Source organism: Sturnira hondurensis, unplaced genomic scaffold (assembly GCF_014824575.4).
Source record: "Sturnira hondurensis isolate 20B ecotype Veracruz unplaced genomic scaffold, ASM1482457v3 Scaffold0009125, whole genome shotgun sequence".
Lineage (NCBI taxonomy): Eukaryota > Metazoa > Chordata > Mammalia > Chiroptera > Phyllostomidae > Sturnira > Sturnira hondurensis.
In genome coordinates, this window is record NW_028081756.1 from 3,215,234 (window position 1) to 3,241,249 (window position 26,016).

The 26,016-nt window shown below is 36.9% G+C and overlaps 1 protein-coding gene across 2 annotated transcripts in view; it reads right to left on the reverse strand.

The window, feature by feature from the left end:
• Window positions 1–579: 579 nt before the first annotated feature.
• PARG (poly(ADP-ribose) glycohydrolase) overlaps window positions 580–26,016 on the reverse strand; it is a 215,949-nt gene continuing 190,512 nt past the window's right edge. For both annotated transcript variants that reach the window (XM_037056688.1, XM_037056687.1), the window contains exons 16-18: window positions 25,583–25,688; window positions 2,352–2,480; window positions 580–1,611 (exon numbers count right to left, since the gene is read on the reverse strand). In XM_037056688.1, coding sequence (XP_036912583.1) covers window positions 1,457–1,611; window positions 2,352–2,480; window positions 25,583–25,688 — 390 coding nt within the window. In that variant the 3' untranslated portion in view covers window positions 580–1,456. The remainder of the gene's footprint in view (window positions 1,612–2,351; window positions 2,481–25,582; window positions 25,689–26,016) is intronic.

Genomic DNA, 26,016 nt, shown 5'->3' on the forward strand with positions numbered 1-26,016 from the left:
ATATGGTTTAGGATTACTTTAGAAATAGAAGTCATTCTTTGATTAAACTGTATTCTCCACTAACACAGAATTGGTATTGGCTTTCATTTTAACCTTCAAAAGATATTTTTTGTTTGTTGCCAGTTTTAAATAGACACAACTGTAAATAAAGGATTTCAAACAGAGGCACTAAGCCCTGGCTGGTGTGGCTCAGTGAATTGAGCACAGGCCTGTGAACCAGAGGATGCGGTTCCATCCCCAGTCAGGGCACATGCCTGGGTTGCAGGCCAGGTTCCCTGAAGGCCAGTTCCCAGCAGGGGATGCATGAAAGGTAACCATACATTGATGTTTCTCTCCCTCTCTCCTTCCCCTCTAAAGATAAATAAATAAAATATTTTTTAAAAATCTTTGAAAAAAAAAATAAACAGAGGCACTAATAAAGCTTAAACATAATCATTTCCACAACTCCAGTTTTATTTAGATTTTACATAGTTGCACACAGACACGCTTAAAGAAGATATATTATATATAAAATATAGATAATGTGGGAGTTTTTGACAAATGACTATTAATGAAAATTTATTAGCTATATAATCTTTGAATGTCAGAGAAACTTCACTATATACAAATCAGCACTAAGTTTCAAGTTCTTAAACTTTGGTTGTATGAATATGCCTCAATCACCAAGAAACAAACAATAATACTAATTTAAAAAGAAAAAAATCCCAAGAAACAAAAAGTCCTTCAGCTTTCTTGAATCTATTATTTTTAAACACCATTTGGGGAAGTTGTCTTTTATTCTATGTTTTCTTCCACCTTGGTCAGTTTCTGAAACCATTATCAATAAAAGCTGATCAGGGGAAACAGGATGAACAAACCATAACAGATGAAGGTGATGTATCAAAAGAACTGTTTCTGGAAATTATTCTATCTTGATTACAAAACTGTCTTAACCAAGGAGAATTGTATTGTGTAACATGCAAAAAACCCCCCAACTCTTAAATTTCAAAAATCAAAAACTCAAACTGTATCATCATAACAAAAGTTAGGGATGAAAGGCTCACAGAGATATCTTCAGCAAACCCGTTAGAGAGGTTCTTGGATTCCAGTTTCTTCCCTACAACACACTGGTCTCTGCTGGCTGCAGAGGCAGTTTGTATCACACACAGGCATCATAAAGAGAACTGATGGGATGAGAACAACCTTTCGTGAGATTTCCCAAGATATCTGATGGGCAAAGAAAGAACAAGTAAAGAATGAAGACTGAAATAGAAAAAAACTGGGAAAAAAGGAGGGGCCTTAGATGTACAAACTGACATGTGTGTGTGGTATGTGTGTGGAAGGGACTGGATCATTGCATAGAAGTGTGGATTATACACACACTTATATTCAGTCGGTTTATATATTACACCTGACAACTCTAACAGGATGTTTCTGCTAGGAGGTGGAAAGAAGGAAGTTCTATTTACTCTGCTCCTCAGGCCCCGGTCCTTTGTCCTGGCTGGCTGGTGGTCTCTGCACAGGACTCAACAGCATGATATATGAATGGGTAAAGCTTCATGTCTGGTCCAGGGGTGGAACAGTTTCTACATTCTTCATTGTAATATCGTAGCATCAGCTTATATACTTCTCCTGGAGAGTAAAAGGCCAATTTGTACATTAAGGTATGCAGATGGATAAAATTACTAAAGAACACTCAGCTTTATCGTTAAGTAATAAATACTTAAAGTCGACTACTGAAATAGAGTATCAATACCTTAAAGAAAGTACTTATTAGCTCATGATTACAACAGGCTATATACAGGATGGGGCAAAAATAGGTTTACAGTTGTGGGTACATGAAACAGAATTTGTTTTTGTATTATTATTTATTAATTATTGATTTCTTTCCATATGAACAACTATAAACCTACTTTTGTCCACCCTGTATAGTGCATTATCAAGCATCATTTTGGGAGTTCACGGCAACTCTAATTCTACATTAAGCTCTTGTGGTAGCAAGGCCTTTCATGTCCAGCTGAAATACATTAGATGAGTATTACGGCATATCTGATAAATGTGACTCAGAGTAAGGCCTCTTAGGTTTGAACTTACCTTCCTTCTTTTAGTTTTTAGTTTAGTATACACAAACATAAAAATGGACACTAACTCTACTTTCTTAGCCTTATTTTAATAAGCTGATAAACTCAAGATTGTGGATGACACTTTGTCAGAAAAAATGATTCTACAAATATTGCCTCTCTAACATTTTGTCCTTCCAACCCTCAAAATCATACTTCATGTTTTCTTATTTACTGATCGATCCAGATTTAGCAAGCGTTCCTCCTGCTAAATCTATCTAGACACCAGTGTCAAAACTATTTTCTACTTACCAACAGTCAGCTTCCTTTCAGTAAGAAAAGTGTGCATGCTGTAAATGTCTCTCATCAACTCTGAGTCCCCAAAGGTGAAATAAACCACATCTCGCTCAGCTACAGCAGCTGCCAGTATCTGTATTAAGGCTGTAGCAAAGAGAAAAACATAGCTCTATGATGACACTTCCCATCAAGATACCTTTAGTTCTTTCAACCAGCTAAATTATAGCTTCTGTGCCAAAGATTTATCTTGCATTAAAGATTTATAAACCTAATATATACATTATTAGGAATGTTAAATAGAGGATGGGTATAAATCATTTAGCTGTGTGACTTTTCAAACATGCTACTGAGACTATCATTAAGCCGCAGAATTCTTACTCAAATGCCTTTGTGGGAAAACAAAGCAAGATGCATTTGACACAGCACGGTTAAGGCACTATGGTGGTATTTCTTCTATTAATCTGGAACTAAAATTTTTGTATTTGTCTTAATTGTTTTGTCTCATTACATAGTCAATGGTCTTTTGTGTAATATAAGTCTCTGAGATTTTCCCTGACCAATCCATTTAGAAGGCTTTAATACCCTCATTAATCCTGACGCAAGAATTCTCATCCCTTCTGAACTCCCACCTCTACCAAGCATGGCAGCATGGAGTGATTGTTACTGAAAACACTGGAGTTACTGTAAGTTACTGTAACTCTGGTGTCCTGGAATGGGAACATCATTCAGAACCACTGTCCCCAGGAATCAAAGTTACAAATTAGACTATGTTTCCAAAAATTTTCTTTATAATCTTCTTCTCAATAGACAAAATTTATTTTAAATACTAACCACAAAACTGAACACAGGTACAATAAGTGCCCCTTTGCTTAATAAATCTTTTCCTTAATAAAAAGAGAAGTGGAAATAAAGTAAAACATGGTAGGTTTTGTATAGTATTAACTTTTGAGAGCATGTTAATATTCTACATATTCAAAAAATAAAAGTAAAACAATAAGAATGGAAATGTGGAGGAACCTATACCTGAAAGCAAACTAAAACAAATGAACCTAATTTTATTTCAAAAGAATAACATAACTACACAGAAGGGGAAGGAAGTATAGATGAAAGAAAGAACTAATATAACTTATTGACACAATATTTGACTAATATACCCTCAGTCTGGTGCATGAAGGAAAGAATTACAAATTCCTAACTCTTTTTAGGTCTGCTTACTAATAATACAGGCAAATCAATTCTGAAAATATTTGTAAATACATTTTAAGATTGAGCAAGTGAGTAAATGTTGATATTATTGGGAGCTGGGGTTCTCTGTAATGGAAAAAGACAAAATATTATGGGAGGAGACAGACTAAAATGGAAGGCACTAATATGTGGTCTGACATCTAAAATATGCACATTGTGTGTGTGTGTGTGTGTGTGTGTGTGTGAGAGAGAGAGAGAGAGAGAGAGAGAGAACGTCTTTTAGCTTTGTCTGCTGAAAAAGCCCAAAGACATTTCAGTAGCAGTGAGCACATCTAGTGCCCAGATCTTGGTATCTAATACCATCTCCCCTAAAAGGAGCTGGATTCCTCAGGGACATGCCTGATTCACATGGTTGGGACAGAATAGGTTCAAGAAGAGCCCAAAATATCTTGTGATGCCAGAAGGTAAAAAAATGCTTAAAAAAGTGATGGAAGAAAAAATTCATGGGAGCTTGTCACAAGGATACAAGAACCAGTTGGAAAAATCCCTAAGCACCAAAATACTAAGTACAGTAATATATGAATTACTGAGTCCACACTGATAATATATACTAAATAAATAGAGAAGAGGAAGAAGGGCAATTACTCACAGAAGAAAGTCAAAGACTAACCAGTAAGTGTGGAGAGACTACTAGAATGAGAAAATCTTCTTTTTGCAATGATCATGGCAAAGATTGAATCTGGTAAAAATCATTAATGGATGCTAAATCTAAGGTATTTTGTCTTAAAGTATCTCCCCACAGACTGCTTATTAGCTACAGAAAAAGTAAAAGAAAAAAACTCAATATCTATACAGTGGAGAAATCAGACAGCATCTTTACTGGGTGATCAAAATTAACATCACCATTGAGGTCAGACGGTCATCAAATGTCACTATCACCCATGCAGTACTCTGACTGAGAATGTATAACCTCAACCTAATTATGAGAAAAAAAGCAAACAAACTAAAAAATCACTGTATTCTTAAAAGACATCAATGTCATAAAAAAAAACAAAGGCCATGGAAATATTCCACATTCAAAAGAAGGCTAAAGGGCACGGCAATTAAGTGCAATGTCTAACTCTAGACCCTGTACTGGAGAGCAAAAGGCTGTAAGTAGTTTTATTAGGCTACCTGACAAAACTGGAACATAGATGATGGAGTAGATAAAAATATCCTATCAGTATGTAATTAAGAATTAGATAACTATTTTTAAAATAATATCTAAAAACAGATAACTGTTTTTTTTAATTTTAAAAGATTTATTTTTAGAAAAAGAGGAAGAGAAAGAGAAAGGAAGAGAAACAATGATGTGAGAGAAACATCGATTGGCTGCCTCCTGCCAGCCCCCAACTAGGGACACGGCCCCCGCCGTAATCCAGCCATATGTTCTTACTACAAATTGAACTGGCAACCTTTCAGTTTGCATTACGATGCCCAACCCACCAAGCCACGAGGGTCAGGGCAACTATAATGTGTTTCATATAGAAAACATTTTATTCTGACTTCCGGCCAAAATGGAGGTATAGGTAGACTCACTGTGCCATCTTGCACAACCAAAAGAAGGACAACAATAATTTAAAAACAAAAAAACAACCAGAACTGACAGAAAATCAAACTGTATGGAAGTCTACCAAGGAATTAAAGAAGACACATTTATCTGAACCAGTAGGAGGGGCAGAGTCAGGCAACCAGGGCTGAGAGGGCTCCCGGCAAAGTGGTGGCGGGTGGACCCAGAAAGGTGGTGGATTGTGGAGAGGGGTGTGGCCTGCAAAGTGGCTGGTGGACCAGACGGCCCCACATTCACACACAGATAAACCAGGCAAAATTAGGTAGTACGACAGACAGTGGAACCCAGGGCTACATCACAGGGAAATAAAGCCTCAAACCACTGATTGAAAACACCTGTGGCGGTTGAGGTGCCAGGAGAAATTCTCAGCCTCACAGGAGAGTTTGTTGGAGAGATCCACAGGGTCCTAGAATGTACACAAACCCATTCACAGGCGAATCAGCACCAGAAGGACCCGCTTTGCTGGTAGGAAGCAGGGGAAGTGACTGAAAGCCAGCAGAGAGCGGAACAAGCACCACTGTTCCCTCTCGAACCCCTCCCCCACATACAGCATCACAAACGTGGGCTACCCAGCCCTGGTAAACACCTAAGGCTCTGCCCCTCACTACATAACAGGTGTGTCAAGACAAAAAAAATGGCCCAAAGAAAAGAACAGATCAAAGCTCCAGAAAAAAATACAACTAAGCAATGAAGAGGTAGCCAACCTATCAGATGCACAGTTCAAAATCTTGGTAATCAGGATGCTCACAGAATTGGTTGAATCTGGTCACAAATTAGGTGAAAAATCAAGGCTATGCTAAGGGAAATACAGGAAATGCACAGGGAACCAACAGTGATGGGAGGAAACTGGGACTCAAGTCAATGCAGTGGACCAGAAGGAAGAAAGAAATAACCAAACAAAACAATGAAGAAAAAAAGAATTCAAAAAAATGAGGAGAGGCTTAGGAACCTCCAGGACATCTTTAAACATTCCAACATCCAAATTATAGGGGTACCAGAAGGTGAAAAGGAACAGCAACAAGTGGAAAACTTATTTGAACCAATAATAAAGGAGAACTTCCCCAATCTGGCAAAGGAAATAGACTTCCAGGAAGTCCAGGAAGCTCAGTGAGTCCCAAAGAAGTTGGAGCCCAAAAGTAACACACCAAGGCACATCATAATTGCATTACCCAAGATGAAAGATAAGGAGAGAATCTTAAAAGCAGCAAGAGAAAAGGAGACAGTTACTACCTACAAAGGAGTTCCCATAAGACTGTCAGCTGATTTCTCAAAAGAGACCTTACAGGCAAGAAGGGGCTGGAAAGTAGTATTCCAAGTCATGAAATCCATAGACCTACATCGAAGATTGCTCTATCCAGCAAAGCTTTCATTTAGAATGGAAGGGCAGATAAAGAACTTCTCAGATAAAATCAAGTCAAAGGAGTTCATCACCACCAAGCCCTTATTATATGAAACGTTAAAGGGACTTATCTAAGAAAAAGAAGATAAAAAAAACATGCATAGTAAAATGACAGCAAACTCAAAATTATTAACAACCACACTTAAAACAAAAACAAAAACAAACTAAACAAACAAGAACAGGAGCGGAGCCACAGAAATGGAGATCGCATGGAGGGTTATGAATAGGGGAGTGGGAGGGGGAGAGAATGGGAAGAGATACAGAGAATAAGTAGCATAGATGGTAGGTAGAAAATGGACAGGGGGAGGGTGAGAATAGTATGGGAAATGTAGAAGCTAAAGAACTTATATATGTGACACATGGACATGAACTAAAGTGGGGAATGTTGGTGGGAGGGGATGTATGGGTTGGAGGGGAGTGAAGGGGGTAAAATGGGACAACTGTAATAGCATAATCAATAAAATATATTTAAAAAAACAATATTTTATTCTTAGGAAGCACACTGAAATGCTTAGGAAAAGGGGCATAATGTATATAACAAGTTCAAATGGTTTGGAAAAAAATTGTGTGTATCCATATATACATATGAGATCTGTCCAGAAGGTATCCAACCATGTAATATGAAGAAGAGACATTTATTGAATAAGGTACAAGATACAAGAAACATTGTACATGGGACAATGATGCTTCAGTCCCCTTCAAAGTAGGCAGCTTAGGACCTCACATAGTTCTCCTAATTGCCATCATCTGCCCATTGTTATTTTCCTGAATCTCACTGACAGTCTGAAATCACTTCCCTTTCAAAGATCAGTTTAGTTTTGGGAAAAGCCAAAAGTCACAGGGCACCAATCTGGATGGGGGATGAGTGCTGAGTAACCTGAGTGATTTGATGTTTCACAAAAAAACTCTGCACCAGATGTGATATGTGAGCAGATGTGCTGTTGTCATGAAGCTGTCAATCACCTGCTGCCCATACCTAAGGCCTTCTAAATCATCTAAATAGCTTCCATGGGGGAATATTTGAGCTTCACACAAAATTTGATGCAGATTTGTTGCTTTACTTGCAACATTTTGAATGTGACAGCCAGAGTACACATGATCACTCAATGGCATCTACCCCATTGACTAGTACATGAAGCCGTCATTATTCTTACATGCGCATTCCAGTCCACTCTCCTTGGTTGCCAGGTTCACTCCATTCTCATTACATTAAAAATGGCTGGACTTTTTCTGGGCAGACCTTGTATACACACGCACACATATGTACACAGAAAGAGGTATTAGTTTTACTTTTTGTAACTTTTACAAATTTGAAGTTATTTTCAAATAAAAAGTTTTAAAAGTTATGTAGGAAGGAAACATTTTTAAAATTGAACTAGTAAATTTGGTATAGTTGAGTATCCCCAGATTTAAGAAAGAATATATGATACTATACTACATGTGAGATTTTAAAATACCAAAGTATTTCCTAATTTCCAAACTAGTATTTGTTGGGTATCCACAATATGAATGGGCCTCATTAATCTCAGAGTACTGAAAGTAATTAATCTCAGAATAGAGCTGTTTTTAATTAAAACTGCTCATCCAACTTGTGTATACATTAAAGCTTCAATACACTCAATTTTAAAAGCTTCCAACTAACCTAAACTACGTATAAAAATGGAAACTAATCACTTGTCATCTTCCTCTACTAAGAGGTATCATTTCTTATCTTCATTTGAATGAAAATTTGGCTTTAAGTATTTCCTATTTAAAAAGAGACAGAGACCCAAAGAAATGTCCGTTTAATTCTATTTTTTCCTTATATACAGAAATATTATATAAGTGGTCTTTTGCCATTAAAGAAAATGAAACACTGTAAAACATTAAAAATTTATTTCCCTAAAAAACTTGTTTTTAAAATGTTTCACAGGCCAGGAGCAGTTGAGAGCTTGTTCCCCAGCATACGTTATCAGTTTGGCTAAGATAAACTTATAAAAAATTTTAAAAAACGCTTCACAGGCCACTTTGTCCCTCTGAATAGTCTCATAGAGATAAGCTAGACAGAGTTATCAAAAATAGGCCAGATCCTAATAAGAGATACCAATTCACATTATGTTTTTGATTTCACATCTACTTCTGTTTGGATGGAAATTATAAGCATGTGTTAGACAAGCTGGGACTAGAGATAGGAGACCCAGTTCTGTTCCCATCCTTTACTACCTACCTACCTACCTTTGTGACTTCAGACAAGTCATTTAACTATCTTTCCGTCATTTTTCCCAGCTGTGCAATAAAGGAGTCCAACCAGACCCCCAAAGTTAGTTCTGAGTGTAAAATTCCATAATCTCTGCTATAATTTTTCTCCTTTCATTGGATATTAGACTATAAACTCACAAATAAAATTTTCAGAAATTACTCTTGACATTAGATACACCAGTAACCACTAACAAAAGGTTATTTAAAACGAAATTGTCTTTAGACTCACTGTCTACAACATCCCCACGACCTTTGTAAATCTAGAGAATTGTGTTTTATGAGTTAAGTGAACCCTCTTGCATCACAAATCTAATAGGATGTATGGACTGACTCCAAGTATGATATAAAAGCATCAAATTGTAACTTCAAGCACAAGTAGGTGCCAAAATAATCACTTAAATTAACCTGCAGGGAGCTTAGTTTTAATTTTCTTTTTGGCATCAATGTTAAGCTATGAAAGAAGTCCAAATAAATATAAATAATACCAAAAACAATTCAGTGTCCTTTTGCAACAGATGAACCAAACAAAAAATGAGTAAAATGATAGATATTCACATCACAAGTGCAGTTTGAGGTCATGAGGGTGTCATTTTAATAACAACTGCTAATACTGACCTCTTTTCTAGCAGCTCCATAAGCACAAATTCAAGATTTACATTTTTAAATGTACCATCGCTTTTTGATCCAGTCATTTACCGATGGGCATTTACACAATGGAATTCTATGCTTGCAAAGGAACTATTACCCTTTGCAACATCATGGATGGAACTGGAAAGCATTATGCTGAGTGAAATAAGCCAGGAGGTGAAAGACAAATACCATATGATATCACCGTTAACAGGAATCTAAACAACAAAACAAACAAGCAAGCGAAATATGACCAATGACACTCAAATACAGAACAGGCTGACAGGGTCCAGAGGGGAGAGGGGAGAGAATCATAGGGGAAAAGGGGATGGACTCACATGAACAAGTATAAAGGACACATGGACAATAACTAAGGGTGGGGGCGGAAATGGGAGGGAGGTGGGGAGCACTGGGCGGGGGGCGGGCAGGGCTGGGAATATAAGACAGAAAACTGTACTTGAACAAGAAATAAACAAATAAATAAAAGAATTTGAAAAAAAAAAAAGAAGTACAAATTGGTAGGTACAGAATAGCCATGGGGATATAAAATACAGTATAAGAAATTGAAGGGCCAAAGAACTTATACGCATGACCCATAGACATGAACAATGGTGGGGGAATTGCATGAGAGAGTGGGGGCTGCTGGGTGGAGGGGGGCAAAGAGGAAAAAATCAGGATAACTGTAATAGCATAATCAATAAAATAGAATTTAAAAATAAAAAAAGATTTACAATAATTGTATCAATTTATATATCCACCCAAAGTTCACAAGGGTGCCTTTTTCTCTACATCTTCACCAGCACTTATCTCTTGTCCTTTGAATAATAGGCACTCTAACAGTTGTGAGGTAATAATCTCATTGTGATTCTGATTTGCCTTTCTCTGATGATTAGTGATGTTGAGCACCTTTTCATGTACCTGTTGGCCATTTGTATGTCTTATTTGGGAAAATATCTATTTAAGTCCTTTGTTCATTTTTTAAAAACTTATTTTATTGTTGTTCAAGAATAGGTGTCTACAATCACCCCCCTAATCTAATACGGAATTTGCTTAAAAATTTTTAAAATGTACCATGTGATACACCAATCCTACTTCTGAGTGTATACCCAAAGAAAATGAATTAAGTATCTTAAAGAGGTATTTGCACCTCCCATGTCCACTGCAGCATTATTCACAATAGCCAAGGTACAAGACAACCTACGTGCATTTCGATAGATGAATGGACAAAGAAATGTGCATGTGTGTTGCCTTGGGTTGGAGGAGGTTGGGATGGGGGGGTGGGGGGGTGGGGGGGTGAATGGGTAAATGGGTAAGGAGATGGTGTCTAATATGGAGTTTCTTTTGGGGTGATTAAAATGTTCTAAAATTGTGATGATGTTGGCACATATCTAAATATGCAAAAAATCATTGAATTGTGCACCTCATATGGTTGAATTGTTTGGTATGTAAACTCCACCTCATGAAAGCTGTTAAAAATAAATGAGACCTTTATTAAAAACAAACAAAAAGATTTACAACGATTAAGTCACTTAATTGTTATAAAAAACTGAGTAAAGTAAATATTAGTATTATTTCCATTTTAAAAAAAGGGAATATAGCCATGGAAAGGTAAGTAATTTGTTTAAGGTCATAGAGCCAAAAAGGAGTGGAGCTGGGAGTCGAATCCTGACAGTCGAAAAATTTATGCCTCACCCATTATGTTGTGAAGTTGCATGCCAAGTCATTCTGCTCTAATCCAAGCAAATTTACCATGTGCCAATCAGAATAACCGTCCCAAAATGTTTATTTACATTATTCAAATGCATGACGGCAAGCAAGCTAAAATAGCATAGATTCGATACTACTGATGTCCTTCTTTATTAACCCAAGCTGTTTCATGAGTTCACATGCCCCAATTATCTTGAAAGCTCCAGCACTGCTACCAACCCCCAAAGGCTTTTAGCTGACTCTTCCAGGGCAACTCTTATTCTCTAATTGGTCTTATCCTCTGGCTACTGTTTTTAATATTGACACCATCTGCCTGCAGCCTATGTCCTCTTTCCAACCCTAAAGTAGGTATTACTAAAGGCTCAATCTGTAGTCTTTTCATCCGCTTTAACCACTCTCTTTCTACAAGAATTCAACCACCATCTCTAGAATGCCAACTCCCAACTCTGATCTCCGTCCAGATCCAGAGTTTAGCCAATAAAGTAATAGCAAGAGCACAGACACTGGACTCTCGGGCATCAATCCTGGTTTGAATTTTAACACTGCCACTTGATATCCCATGACCCCAGGCTAGTCACTTCTTTTTTAAAAAATCTTTTTAAATTTTGTTTATTTATTTTGAGATAGGGGGAGACAGGGAGAAAGAGAGGGAGAAAAACATCAATGTGTGGTTGCCTGTCGCATGCCCCCTACTGGGGACCTGGCCTGCAACCCAGGCATGTACCCTAGACTGGGGAATTGAACTGGCGACCCTTTGCTTCACAGTCTGGTGCTCAATCCACTGAGCAACACCAGCCAGGGCAAGACACTTAGTTCTTTATGGCTCAGTTATCTCACCTCTAAAGAGAAAAATAAAACCTACTTAATAAGCTGTTATGAGCTAATGTAAAGAAAGCACTTAGTATAATTCCTGAAACAGAATGTATTCAACATGTTCAATAATAATAATAATAATAACAACAACAACAACATATATTGGTTTTTGACGAAGACAGGCCAAGTTTAAATTCAAGTTCTGACACTAGCTGTCTCTCTTTGAACAGGTTTATTAGCCTCTCTAAAACCTTGGTCTTATCATCTTAAAAATGAGGCTAACGAACTTAAGGGTAACTATGCAAACTAAAGAAGAGAATTCAGCATTTTTTTAAACCTGGCTGATCATCAGCAACTCCCAGTGTTAAAAAAATCCAAAAGGCATTTCCCAGATTCTCTAACTCAGTGGCATCTCCAAGGTACTCATAACACCTATTTCACTCACTAGTCACTTTGAATACACTATCATACAAGACCCCATTCTAGGCACTGGGCCCACAGAAGAGAACAATGCAGAAATGTTAAAGAATGAATATCTACTCCAGTGTGTAGGGGCAAGGCTATGAGAGAAATGGAGAGTATGATATGTTCTGAGAGAAGAAAGCCAAGAGAAGAGGATTCTGTGGTAGTCAAACTGGGTGACCTGGCACATAACTCTATTTTTCTACCTTCCATTTTTTCATCAGTAGTCAGCCCTTCCTCACTTACACAACTAGATCTCCCTCAAACCCCAAAGATATAGGCAGGCCAGCTACAGCATGGCAGAAAATGATTTATCACCATTGTCTATGTTCCAATCTTTCCCAGAACATTAGTTTTTCTGGAGTTTAGGCATCTTGATTCCACAGCAAGATAACTAGTAAAGACACAATTTAGTTTTGCTATAAATGAGGCATAAGTTATGAAATAACATTTCTATAATCTCAGAAAACTTTTTGCTTAATGTAAATATACAAATACAAATCAAATGCATACGCTCTTAATCTTGTTAGGAGATGTGTCTGATGTTTAATGACTCCCTGGTTACAATGACTTAGTCCAAAGGAGGGGAAAGTGATCTAAATTGGTCAAATTAGATTATTTCCATTGGATTTTTAATCTAAGGAGATCTCTTTTACCCTAGGGACTCAACTGCAATATTGTAAGCCTGGAACTATTTGGTTCAGGCTTGTGCCATGCAGAGATAACCAATGGAAATAGGAGAAAATAAAGCCATTATCCTGAAAGAAGTAGGAAGGGCAGCAACAAATACACAACACAAAAGGAAGCATTTAATCTCAGGATCCAGTTATCCTTGAGATCAACCCTATTCTGCCCTTCTCGGTCATATCAGCCAATAATATCCTCTCATGGTTAAGTGATAAGGTAGATTAATATGTGCTGTATCTGAAAGAATCCAAACACAGAAATTTTTTGCAAGGTTGGGGAGTGGGGTGGGTGAGAGAAGAAGAGGGATCTTTGTGGAATAGTTAACAGTGAAATCTTAAAGGAACAGAAGGAATTAGCCAAATTAAGATAGTTTAAAAATATGCAAAACTGGGGAAACCCAAGATGGTGGTGGAGTAAGTAGCAGCAACAGTAAACTCCTCCCAGGACCAATCTGGAATTACAACTACATTATAGAGAAATCATTCCGAATAACCAACCAAACACTAGCTAGAGAGAAGTCTTATAACCAAGGACAGACAGAAGAAACCACTTCACCACAAGACTGGTAGGGAGTGTTGAAGAGGCACGTGAGAGGGTTGGCTGGGCACCATGGGTAGCAGCTGAAGTTCCAGAGGGATGTTTCAGCAGCTGTGGGGTCCCTATGAGAAGTGTGGGGTCTAAATCCCAAGCTTGGCACCATAGCCTATAGCACCAGAGCCAGAAAGGAACTCAGATAACAACATCCAGCTGTGTAAAGCAGCAGGGTTTCTGTCTGCCAGGGAGAGAAGGCTGGAGACGCAGAGAGCCTCTAAAAAGGTCAATGCACAAAATACATTTGCAGCTACTTACCCTGGGTACCGGCACAGGAAGGGCAGAGTGAACTAGATATGCTTGAGGAAGGTCTGGGGTTGGTGGTCCTGGGGAGAGCACTGAAGGAATAGCTACCAGCATCCTATGCTGAGTCATTCCCCACACTGCAAGAACCACCTTTCTTGGGCAGAGAATTCGCCTCTAAGTGCCATCAGCCTGAGTGGAAGCAAGAATCCTGCAGAAATTATTCTAACCTACCTTGTAGAGTTTAAGACTTATTGTTGATTACAGCTTGATTAGCTTAACAACTGATCAGTGTAATGGTTGATTAGTTTAACAGTTAAGGTAGAACATTTAAAGCAACAAAAATGGGAAGATAAAGAAAGAGAAACCAAATGAAAGAACATGAGAATTCCCCAGAAGAAGAGCTAAATGAAAGAAATGGAGGCAGCAATCTATCAGATAGTTTAGAGTAATTTTTAAAAATTTTTTAAAAAGATTTTATTTATTTATTTATATTTAGAGGGGAAGGAGAGAGGGAGAGAAACATCAATGTATGGTTGCCTTTCGTGCATCCCCTGCTGGTAGTTGGCCTGCAAGGAACCGGCCTGCAACCCAGGCATGTGCCCTGACTGGGAATCAAACCACGATCCTCTGGTTCACAGGCCTGCGCTCAATCCACTGAGCTACACCAGCCAGGGCAGCTTAGAGTAATTTTTATAAGGATACTCAACAGCATGGAAAAACACATAGGAACCATAAAAAAGGGCCAGTCAGAAATAAAGAATTATCTGAAATAAATAATACTGTGGAAGGTATAAACAGTAGGTTAGAAGAACCAGAGGATTGCATCCCTGATTTGGAAGACAAGGTAGAAAAAAAAAAACCACCCAGGCAGAATAACAACACGAAAATTTAAGAATTTAAGAAAATGAGAAGAGCTTAAGAAACATCTTGGACAACATGAGGCATAAAAACATCTGCATCTTCAACATACCAGATGGAGAAGAGAGTGAACAAGGGCTCAAGAACCAATTTAAAGAAATAATGATCGAAGATTTCCCTAATCTGGTGAAGGAAAAAGACATACAAGTCCAAAATGCTCAGAGAATAGCAAACAAGTTGGACTCCAAGAGGCCTATACTGAGAAACACCATAATTAAAATGACAAGATTTAAAGACAAGGAAAAAATCCTAAAAGTTGCAACAGAAAAGCAGGTATATCTAGAAGGGAGCACCAATTAGACTGTCATCTGATTACTCAACAGAAATATTTTAGGCCAGAAGGGAGTGGTGTGAAATATTCAAGGTGATGAAAAGCAGGGACCTACAACCAAGACTACTTTATCCAGCAAGGCTATCATTTAAAATAGAAGGAGAAATAAGGAGCTACCCAGACAAAAAAAAGCTAAAGGAGTTGGTTAACACCAAACCAGTGCTACAACAACTGTTAAAGGCCTGCTTTAAGAAGAAGAAGAAGAACAGTCTAACAATAAAATGGCACTACAAATGTATCTATCAATAATCACTTTAAATATAAATGGATTAAATGCCTCAAACAAAAGCCAGAGGGTAGCTGAATGGATAAGAAAACAAGGCCCATATATATGCTGACTTCAAGAGACCTACCTCAGATCAAAAGACACACAGACTGAAAGTAAAGGGATGAAAAAAGGTATTTCATGTAAATGGAAAAGAAATAAAAGCTCAAATGGTACTTGTATCTGACAAAATAGACTTGAAAACCAAGGCTATAATAATAGACAACAAAGAACACTACATAATGATAAAAGGAATAATCCAACAAGAGGATATAACCCTAGTAAACATTTATTCACCCAACATAGGAGCACCTAAATATATAAAGCAAATCTTGATGGACATGAAGGGAGAGATCGACACAAATACAGTCATAGTTGGGAGTTTTTAACATGCCATTGACTTCAATGGGTAGATCTTACAGGCAGAAAATCAACCAGGAGACAGTGGCTTTAAATGACACACTAGATCAAATGGACTTAATTGGTATCTTCACAACATATCATCACAAAGCAGAATATACATCTTTTCAAGTGCACATTAAGTGTTTTCTAGGATAGACCACATGTTAGGAGACAAAAAGTTCTCGATAAATTTAACAACACAGAAATCATAAAAAGGGTGTTCTTTGACCACAATGCTATGAAAATAGAAATCAATCACAAGAACACTGAAAAACATGGAAGCAAAATAACATGTTATTAAAAATTAGTGGGTGAACAATAAGATCAAAGAAGAAATCAAAAGATACCTTGAAACAAGTGAAACTGAAGACACAACAATCCAAAATCTGTAGGACACTGGGAAAGCTATCCTAAGAGGGAAATTCATAAAATTACAGGCTTATCTCAATAAACAAGTAAAAACTAAAATACACAGTCTAACCTCACACTTAAAGGAACTTGATAAGGAACAACAAACAAAGCCCAAAGAGAACAACAGAAGGAAATAATAAAGACCAGAGTAGAAATAAACAAAATAGAGTCTTGAAAAGTGATACAAAAAAAAGAAAGGGATACAAAAGATCAAAGAATCCAAGAGCTGGTTCTTTGAAAAGAAAAACAAGACTGACAAACTTTTAACCAGACTCATCAAGAAAAAAAGAGAAAGGACCCAAATAAATAAAATAATAAATGAAAGAGGATGAATAACAACTGACACCAGGAAAATACAAAGGATTTTGAGAAAATATTATGAACTATATGGTAACAAATGGACAACCTGAATGAAATGGATAAATTTCTAGAAACAAGCAATCTTCCAAAACCAAATCATGAAGAATCAGAGAATCTGAATAGGTAGATTACCCCTAACGAAATTCAAGCAATGATCAAAAACTCCTCAAAAAACAAAGGCCCTGGACCAGTGGCTTCACAGGTGACATTTACCAAACAGTCTAAGAACTGACACCTCTCCTTCTCAAGCTATTTAATAAAATTCAAGAGGAGGGAGGGCTCCCAAACTCATTTTGCAAAGCCAGCATTATCCTACTTCCAAAACCTGTTAAAAATGCTACCAAAAAAAAAAAAGAGAGAAAATTATAGGACAGTATCCCTAATGAACATAGATGGTAAAATCTTCAACAAACTATCAAAAATAGTATGTGCTTGCTTCCTCTGTTGAATATTAATTGACTGTAAATGGAGAAATCTGTATGGAGACCCCTCAATACAGCAGTGCATCAAAAAGATCACACACCATGATCAAGTGGGATTTATTCTGGGAATGCAAGGTTGGTACAACATTCCCAAATCATAAATGTGATTCACCACACAAACAAAATGAAAGATAAAAACCACTTGATCATATCAATAGATGCAGATAAAGTATCTGATAAAATTCAGCACCCATGAGTGCATGATAAAAACTCTCAACACACTGGGAATAAAGGGAACATACCTAACACAACAAAAGCCCCATTAAACAAATCCACTGCCAGCATCACACTCAATGGGCAAAAAGGACAAGTGTTACTCTTGATGTATAACACTCAATAACGAGGTAACAAAAAGGAAAATTAAGAAAACAGTCCCAATCACAATTGCTTCAAAAACAATAAAATACTTAGGAATAAACTTAACCAGTGATGTAAAATACCTGTCCTCAGAAAAGTATAAGACACTGAAGAAAGAAACTGAAGAAAGTACAAATAAGTAGAAATACATACCACGGTCATGGACAGAAAGAATTGACATCATGAAAATGTCATACTACTCAAAGCAATCTATAGAGTCAACACAATTCCTATCAAGATTCCAATGACATATTTCACAAAACTAGAATAATATTTCAAAAATTTATATGGACCCACAAAAGGCCCCACCCAGCAATAGCAATCCTGAGAAAGAACGAAGTTGGAGTAATCACATTACCCAACTGTATTGTAAGGCCATAGTAATATCAAACTGTATTGTAAGGCCATAGTAATCAAAAGAGCATGGTATTATAAAAAAAAAAAGACACATATATCAATGGAACAGATTAGAAAGCCCAAAGATAAACCCACACATTTACAGTCAATTAATATTCAACAGAGGAAGCAAGCACATACAATGGACTAAAGATAGTTTAACCAATAAATGGTATTAGGAAAATTGGACAGATATATGCAAAAAATGAAACTAAACCACCTTCTTATACCACAAACAAGAATAAATTCAAGATGGACCAAAGACTTAAATGTTGGACCTGAAACCATAAATATCCTAGAAGAACACACAGGCAGCAAAATCTTGGATATTGCTCGTAGCAATATTTTATTGGATATATCTACAAAGGCAAGGGAAACAAAAGAAAAATAAACAAATATAATCAAATTAAAAAGTTTTTGCACATCAAAGGAAATCATCACCTAAATAAAAAGACATCCCACAGAATGGGAGAACAAATTTGCCAATACATCTGATAAGGATTAATATCCAAAATTTATAAAGTATTTACAAAACTCAACACCCAAAAATTAAATGACCCAAATAAAAAATAGGCAATGGACCTGAATAGGTACTTCTCCAAAGAGGACATACAGATGGCCAATAGGCATATAAAAGATTCTCAACATCACTGATCATCAGAGAAATGCAAGTTAAAACCACGATTAGATACCATTTCACACCTGGCAGAATGGCTATCATCAATAAATCAACAAACAGTTGATTTATTGTGTGCTGGTGCTTAAATCAAACAGTTGATTTAAGTGCTGGTGAGGATGTGGAAAAAGGGGGATCCTTTTGCACTGGTGACAGGGATGCAGATTGGTGCAGAAACTATGGAAATCTGTATGGAGATCCCTCAAAAAATTAAAAATCGATCTGCTTTTTGACCCAACAATCCCACTTCTGGGAATATTTCTGAAGGAACCTGAAACACTAATTCAAAAGAACACAAGCACCCCTATGTTCATTGCAGTGTTATTTACAATCACCAAGATATGGAAGCAGCCCTAGTGTCCATTAATAGATGAGTGGATAAAACAACTTTGGCGCATTTACAAATGAAATACTACTTGGCTATAAAAAAAAGAAAATGTTACCCTCTGCAATAGTATGAATGGACCTGAAGAATATTATGCTAAGTAAAATAAGCCTGTCAGAGAAAGACAAACATATGATTTCACTCATACGTGGAATCTAATGAACAAACCGAAGTAACATGGAAAATGAGGTCAGACTAATAGATGGAGAACAGGTTGACAGCTAGTGTGGGGGCTGTTTAGAGGATGGAGGAATTGAGCAACAAGGAAGAGGGACTCATGGACATGGACAACAGTGTGGTGACTGCTGGGGGAGGTGGATTAAGGGCAGTAAATGGTAATGGAACAAATACAATACAGTTAAAAAAAGAATATGCAAAACTAGATTAACAAAAGGTACTCAGAGGTTGCTGAATAATTTTGTTAAGTAGAAATTAATTCAGCCCTGGCTGGTGTAGCTCAGTGGATTGAGTGTGGGCCTGGGAAGCAGAGGATCACGGTTCGATTCCCAGTCAGGGGACATGCCTGGGTTGCAGGCCAGTTCCCAGCAGGGGCCAGTTCCCAGCAGGGGAGGCATGAGAAGCAACCACACATTGATATTTCTCTCCCTTTCTCCTTCCCTTCTAAAGATAAATAAATAAAATCTTTTAAAAAATTAATTCACCATATTGTGTTTGCAAGTCATTTTTGTATACTGAAGGTCAACATCAAGACACCTTTTAATTATGGTAAACTAGCAAAGGCATAATCTCTTACAAGTCAGGTAATGCAATATGGAGATATGTAAAAGTAAACACTGAAGGAAATGCAAAAAGAAATGGACAAAAACTCAATAAAACAAAAAGAACTTTACAGTACCACTCTATCTTTCTTGGTGCACTCAATCTCTCCCCAAAGCAAACACCAAAAAATTAGATCAATAACATCTCTTATGGTATAAAACATAATAGAGTAAGTTCTATACCATTCAGAGACATCTTTCAACTGCCAACATGATATTTATAATAATTGACTGTTAGGTCACAAAGAACAGTTCAAACCTCTCCAAAAAGTAGAAATAATGTAATATTGTCTGTACTTTTTTTATTACAATGCAATAAAATTAGAAATGAGAGATAAAAGAAACATTTTAAAAAAGAAAAACCCAACTATTTAGAAATGGTTTTAAATTACCTCCTAAAAATCTCATGTGTGCCTGGTAGTACACTTAGGGCAGGAGCCCACCCCACAGTATCTACTGAGATGAGATGAGTAAAGCTTGAGAAAAACTACATTGCTTCAACCTTAACAATGAAAAAAGGCCAAGTGATCTACAGCATCATAATTTTTCCCGAGTCTACCAGGGACTGGTAGACTTTTGTGTTTACAAGGCAACAAAAAGTATGACTAGCCTCTTCAAGAAGAGATGAATCACAGGAACTATTATCTTTGAAAGAGCACAGAAGAAAGAGATGGCCACAGTATAAATGGGTAAGAATAAATCATTTAAATCTAATAAAATGTTAAAAGCCAAATGTGGGCTAAGGGGTCTCTTTGGAATATCTAGGAGCCTCAGAAATAGCAAAGTTCATAATCACTTAAAAGCTTTTCCAAGTGCCTCTGCAGGGTACTCTCAGAAAGATGGGGGCTAAGGCAAGAGGACAGAGAGTGCCCCTTTGGTAGCAATGGTGTAGAGGAGGTGACTGGCTGCTGCTGGAGAATAGGCACCAAGCCCCTCTCTCTTCCCCATGTTCCTTCTTTCCTACCCTCTGTCTCCTAGGGCCATTGGTTGCCTAGGACAGAGAGTCATTAATAACTGTCTATTGAATAAATATATGAAAAATATTCTCTTAATACTTATAAGCATAAGACAATGAAAGCAGTTCAAAATTAAATTGTTATAAATTGCAATGCTCATGTACAATGCTCATGCAACACACATTAAAAATATTTTTGCCTTACTTCTAAGAGAAATACAAGTTTTAGAATTTACATATTGCCACATTTTCCCTTTCTGATTTTTCTTTTCACTATTCTTTCTTCTTTCTTTCTCTTATAAGGTAGGGATAGTACCTAATGGTTCAGAAGAGTCTTCATGAAAGCTTCAGTAAGACCTAGGGACAGATAAGGATGGCCAGTAGAGAAAATGTTAATACTGGCCCTGTGTTTATCTGCTCTCAAAGGGTTTTAGTCTCCCAGCTTTGAGTCATCTGTTGATATGTTGAATTGGACCAGTCTCTAATTCTTCTTTATGTACCTACTCTAGCTCCCTAATTCTGGTTCATTAGCAAACATATCTTTCTTGGTGCTCCCCACTCTTGGAAATTAATCTAGTAGTTACCTCGTTCATGTCTGTGATGTTGACTAATGAGAAGGGGGTCTCATAAAAGAGGAACATATACTATCCCGAGGGCTGACTTTTTAAAATTGAGATATATTTGACCTGTAACATTGTATTAGTTTAAGGTATACAATATGATTTGATATTTGTATATAGTGAGAAACAGATGACCACCCCAGTAAATGTAGTTAATATTCACCTCCATACACAGTTAAAAAATTTTACTTTCTTATGATGAGAACTTGAAAGGTCTATTCTTTCAGCAACTTTCAAACATACAATACAGTATTATTAATCACAGTTGTCATGCTGTACATTGTATTCCCATGATTTATTCATTTTATAAGTGGAAGTTAGTCCCTTTTGACACACTTCACAGTTTCACCCTTGGCCCCCACTTCTGGCAACCACCAATCCATTCTTTGTATCTAAGAGTGGTTTTTTGTTTTGTTCTGCTTTTAGATTCCACATATAAGTAAGATCATATGGTATCTTCTCTCTGTCTCACTTAGGATGATGCCTTTAAGATCCATCTATGTTGTCAGAAAATTTTTAGATAAATTTTTTTCTTACAAAAACCAGTGTACTGAGTGGGGCAAAAGTAGGTTTACAGTTGTTTATGTGGAAAATAATACAATGGTAAATAATAATATAAGGATAATCTCAATATTCTGCATACTCACACAACTGTAATGTAAACCTACTCTTGCCCCACCCTATATGGTCACAACAGAAAAATACAGATTAAAAAGAAAAAGAACATTTACATCACTTACCTAGACAACCACAGTTAGTCTTTACATATAAACAGATGAACACAGAGAACCTCAAATTTGTGTATGATACTTTATGTTCATTTATTGTAAAAAATAATTTCTATTATGTACACTGTGTATTTCCCCCCAATTTGGCAGATTCCAAAAGAATCCTTCCATGTCAGCAGTTACGTTTCTGAAATAGTTAATGGCTGTGCAGTATTTCATTACATGGATAAACCCTAACTTCTTTCTTTTCAAAATCAGTTTTAGTAAACAATCCCTTACTCAAAAACACTATGACTACTTCTAATTTTTTGAAATGATTATTCAAGCAATAAAAAAGTGAGTATGGTCAAAAAGTCACTCCAAAGTTTAAATCTAAATCTCAATAACTGAAAAACTGAATTACAATATGAAAATCTTTGACAACTATATTTGATAGTCACCAGCAGAACCAATCTGCCATCTGAAAGCCTTTATCTCATAAAGAAAAAATGAGAGATAGACATTTATAAAACTTCCTAAATTGTCCACCAAAAATTACCAAAGCTTGTGGCAGATGTAGTTTCTGGACTGATGGTATGAATGTACTCATTTATTTCACTTAAAGATTTTTGTAAACATATCACAAAACTGAAGACACAAAAATTAACTCCATATGACAACCGCCCAACAGACTGAAATAAATGAAAAAAAACAGAAAAATACCTGTTAACATGTGACAGTTAAATAGTTAAAATTCCTCTTTTTTTACTATGTAAGAAAAATATATTAGTGATATGTTCTCATGGAAGAGAATGGGCCTAGCCCAGGTGTGTTGAGAAAGGCAAAGGCACTTGGTCTCTTTGTCCTGAGGCCTTATATAATTTGTGGGGTGGGGTGAGGAAACTACTTATCAGTTTGATGAGAGAAGTTGGGGACTACTCCTCCAAGGGACGGTATGATCTTCTGACCTCCTAAGCACAACTATGGGTGGAGGTCTGTGAACTCAGATTTTTATCTTGCTCCAGCACAACCTCTTATTATTCTGTTAAAAAGAGATACATGGCCGGAGGCAGTTAACTAAAGTTATTTATCAGCTTTTCCTGCAAGTACTGTGGACCATCCCTCATCCCTCCTCCTTCTCCTAAACTTCTAACATTTCCATGCTGTGCCCCCGGACCCACCCCGCGCTTAAGTATTAAGAACCCAAATCTTTGGGGACTTTGGGGTGACAACTGCTCTAGCTACTTCCTACTGTAAAGAAATGTTGAGAATGTTGTTGGGGTTCCCTCTCCTTGCTACTAACAATTAGAAGAGGTGGAGGGAAATGAATAATATTTCTTAACATACAAATAAAAAATCAAAATAACTCCCTAAGAGCTAAATAGCAGAAGACATAAAAACACAATTTGCAAAATAAATAAAAATGAGCAGACAACATGAAATGTGTTGAACCTCAGAGAAATTAAAGACTGAAATATCATCTTGGTTAGGGTGCCCATGCAAGAAAAACAATGTAATTGAGAAGGACAATTTGCAATAAGTATCAAAATATACATCTTTTGAGTCATTAATCTTACTTCTAGGAATTAACCCTAATGAAACAATTATATAAACAAACATATATAATTATACACTGCAATACTGCTTATCATATAAGATAAAGAAAATAAATCAACTGTCTATGAATGGAGAATCAGTGAAATAAATTATGGTATACAGGTACATACAACAGAATAGCATGTAGCCATTTTTAAAAAGGTCGATGGTAAACCTATATTCATTGGTGTTGAACGCCATCCATGAGACTGTGAGGCTCTCAAAATGAGGGAGTTAGAGCATGGAATATATGATATGACCTTCTTAATGTCAAATAGTTACATAGATTGTTACACAGGAATGTCTGAAAGGATGGTCACCAAAAAGTTAACTGTGAATTTCATTGATTTCCACATACATCAGGATAGTTTTCTGGATTTATAATATAATAATAAACATGTATAATTGTTATAAAACTAGAGACTCATAAATTATGACAGACTCAACTGTTTCATTCCCAACAAGATGAATTTTATCTATATCTAGTTTGGCTATGAAGGCCAGCTGGCTATTTAATGTTTGCTTTGCTACTTTGGTAAATGCACCGTAACAAAAAATCTATCTGGTCTGAGTCCTGGATTCCTGGCACAAGCTTCAGAAGCCCTGGGAATTTCCTGAGTGATACTGTCTTTGTTATACCATTGAGGTGATTCCTAATGGGCCCCTAGACAGCTTCAGCATTGGAATTTTTAGCTATCGAACTCCAGGAAGTAAAGAGAGGTTTGAAAATGAATGTGGCCAATGTTCCAATCAGTGATGCCTGTGTATGAAGTCCCAATAAAAACTTTGGACACCAAAGGTCAGTGGAGCTTCCTGGTTGGAGAACACAATGATATTCTGGGAGAGTAGCTGCACTGACATCACAGGGAGAGGGTATGGAAGTTTTGCATTCCCCCTCAGATCTCATCTGATGTGTATCATTTATAATAAAATTGTAATAGCACCTTCCTGAGTTCTGTGAGTCACTTTAGTAAATTATTACAACTGAAGAAAATCATGGGAACCTCCCAACTTGCAGCTAGTTAGTCAGAGTTATGTGTGGCCTAAAGAACACCCTCCCTCACCTCAGATGTTTGGCTAGTCTGAAGTAGGAGTGGTCTTGTGAAGGACTTTGCTGTTAACCTGTGAGGTCTACTCTAACTCCAGGTAGTCAGTGTCAGGATTACACTTGTACTGCAATATGCCCAGTTGGTGCCAGACCAGTTGGGTTGACACAGAACAGTAACTATTCTAAGTAATAATATAATACTATTTTCTGTAACTATACTTTTGAGGGTAGAGGGGATGTCACAATTTGGTAAATGGCCAACAGCTCTATTGATCAGGTTTTATGATTTTTATGCCACAAACAATAAAATGCAAGAAATGTTTACCCTTCTTGGGTACCCAAATGCCTCCTTAGCTGTGCCATTCATACAGCTCTAACAAGCATTACTCCTATACACTGTTCCTCTATAAAAGCACTTATTACCGTGTGCTGCATTTGTCCATCTCTCTGTCATTTACTAAACTGAATTCCAAGGCAGAAACCACATGTTATTCACCTCAGAGCCAACCATAGTGTCTGGTCTTGAGCTTGGTTTTGAGACCAGCAACCTCAATGTCTATCTTCCTGTCTGTCTGGGTGATAGTCTGATCTTGCTGGGCCAAGAGCACAGCAAATGTCTTATCAGTTTGGTGAATGAATTACTGAGTCAATGATATAGTTCTGTACACACAAAAAAATCACTTCCATAAAGGAACTTCCTTGTGTGGGTGCTTTAGTTTGAAACTTCTAGCCATTTTAAATTCTTCTCTCTACTCAAGTAAATGCTGTGTCTGGTAGATCAGAGAAATAAGTAACTTCTGAAGGGAAATAGTAAATAAAAATAAATTCCTCTAACACAATAAAGAAAAAAGAGGGTGGTGTCAAATGTTCTTCTCTCCTTTTAGATCTTTGTGGCCTCTTATTATGAGGGAACTTTAGAAATGCCAATTGAAGGTCTAACTTTTCTTTCTAGTCAAAATGCTGTTATTCTTCTTTTAACAACTTAACCACGTACCTTTTAATCTAGCATCACCTCCAAAGGCACCACAGCCCCAGTTTCCTGTGGCCACTGCAGAAAGATTCTCTGAAGGAACTCCAGGACGGAGAAATCCACAGTAGGCCTGAAGGATGAAAGAAATTTCAAAGCATATGAGTTATTAGACACTAGCAGTCTTTCTGAACACACATAATTGGATCTTTCTCCATTATCAAGCTTATGTTACCTCTTTCCCCTTAGGGATCAAAATAGAAGGAAAAACAGAGAACTGTGGATTATATAGAGAGTAAGAAATGATCAATTCTAATATTTATTTACTTCAGTGCTGGACAAATCAAAGACCTTAAACCAACAGAGGTTTCAGTTCCTTTTTTTTATTCAACGACATATAAATAGGAATAGAGATATTCTAAGAACCAACCATAGTAATTACAACTACTAGGAACAAATCA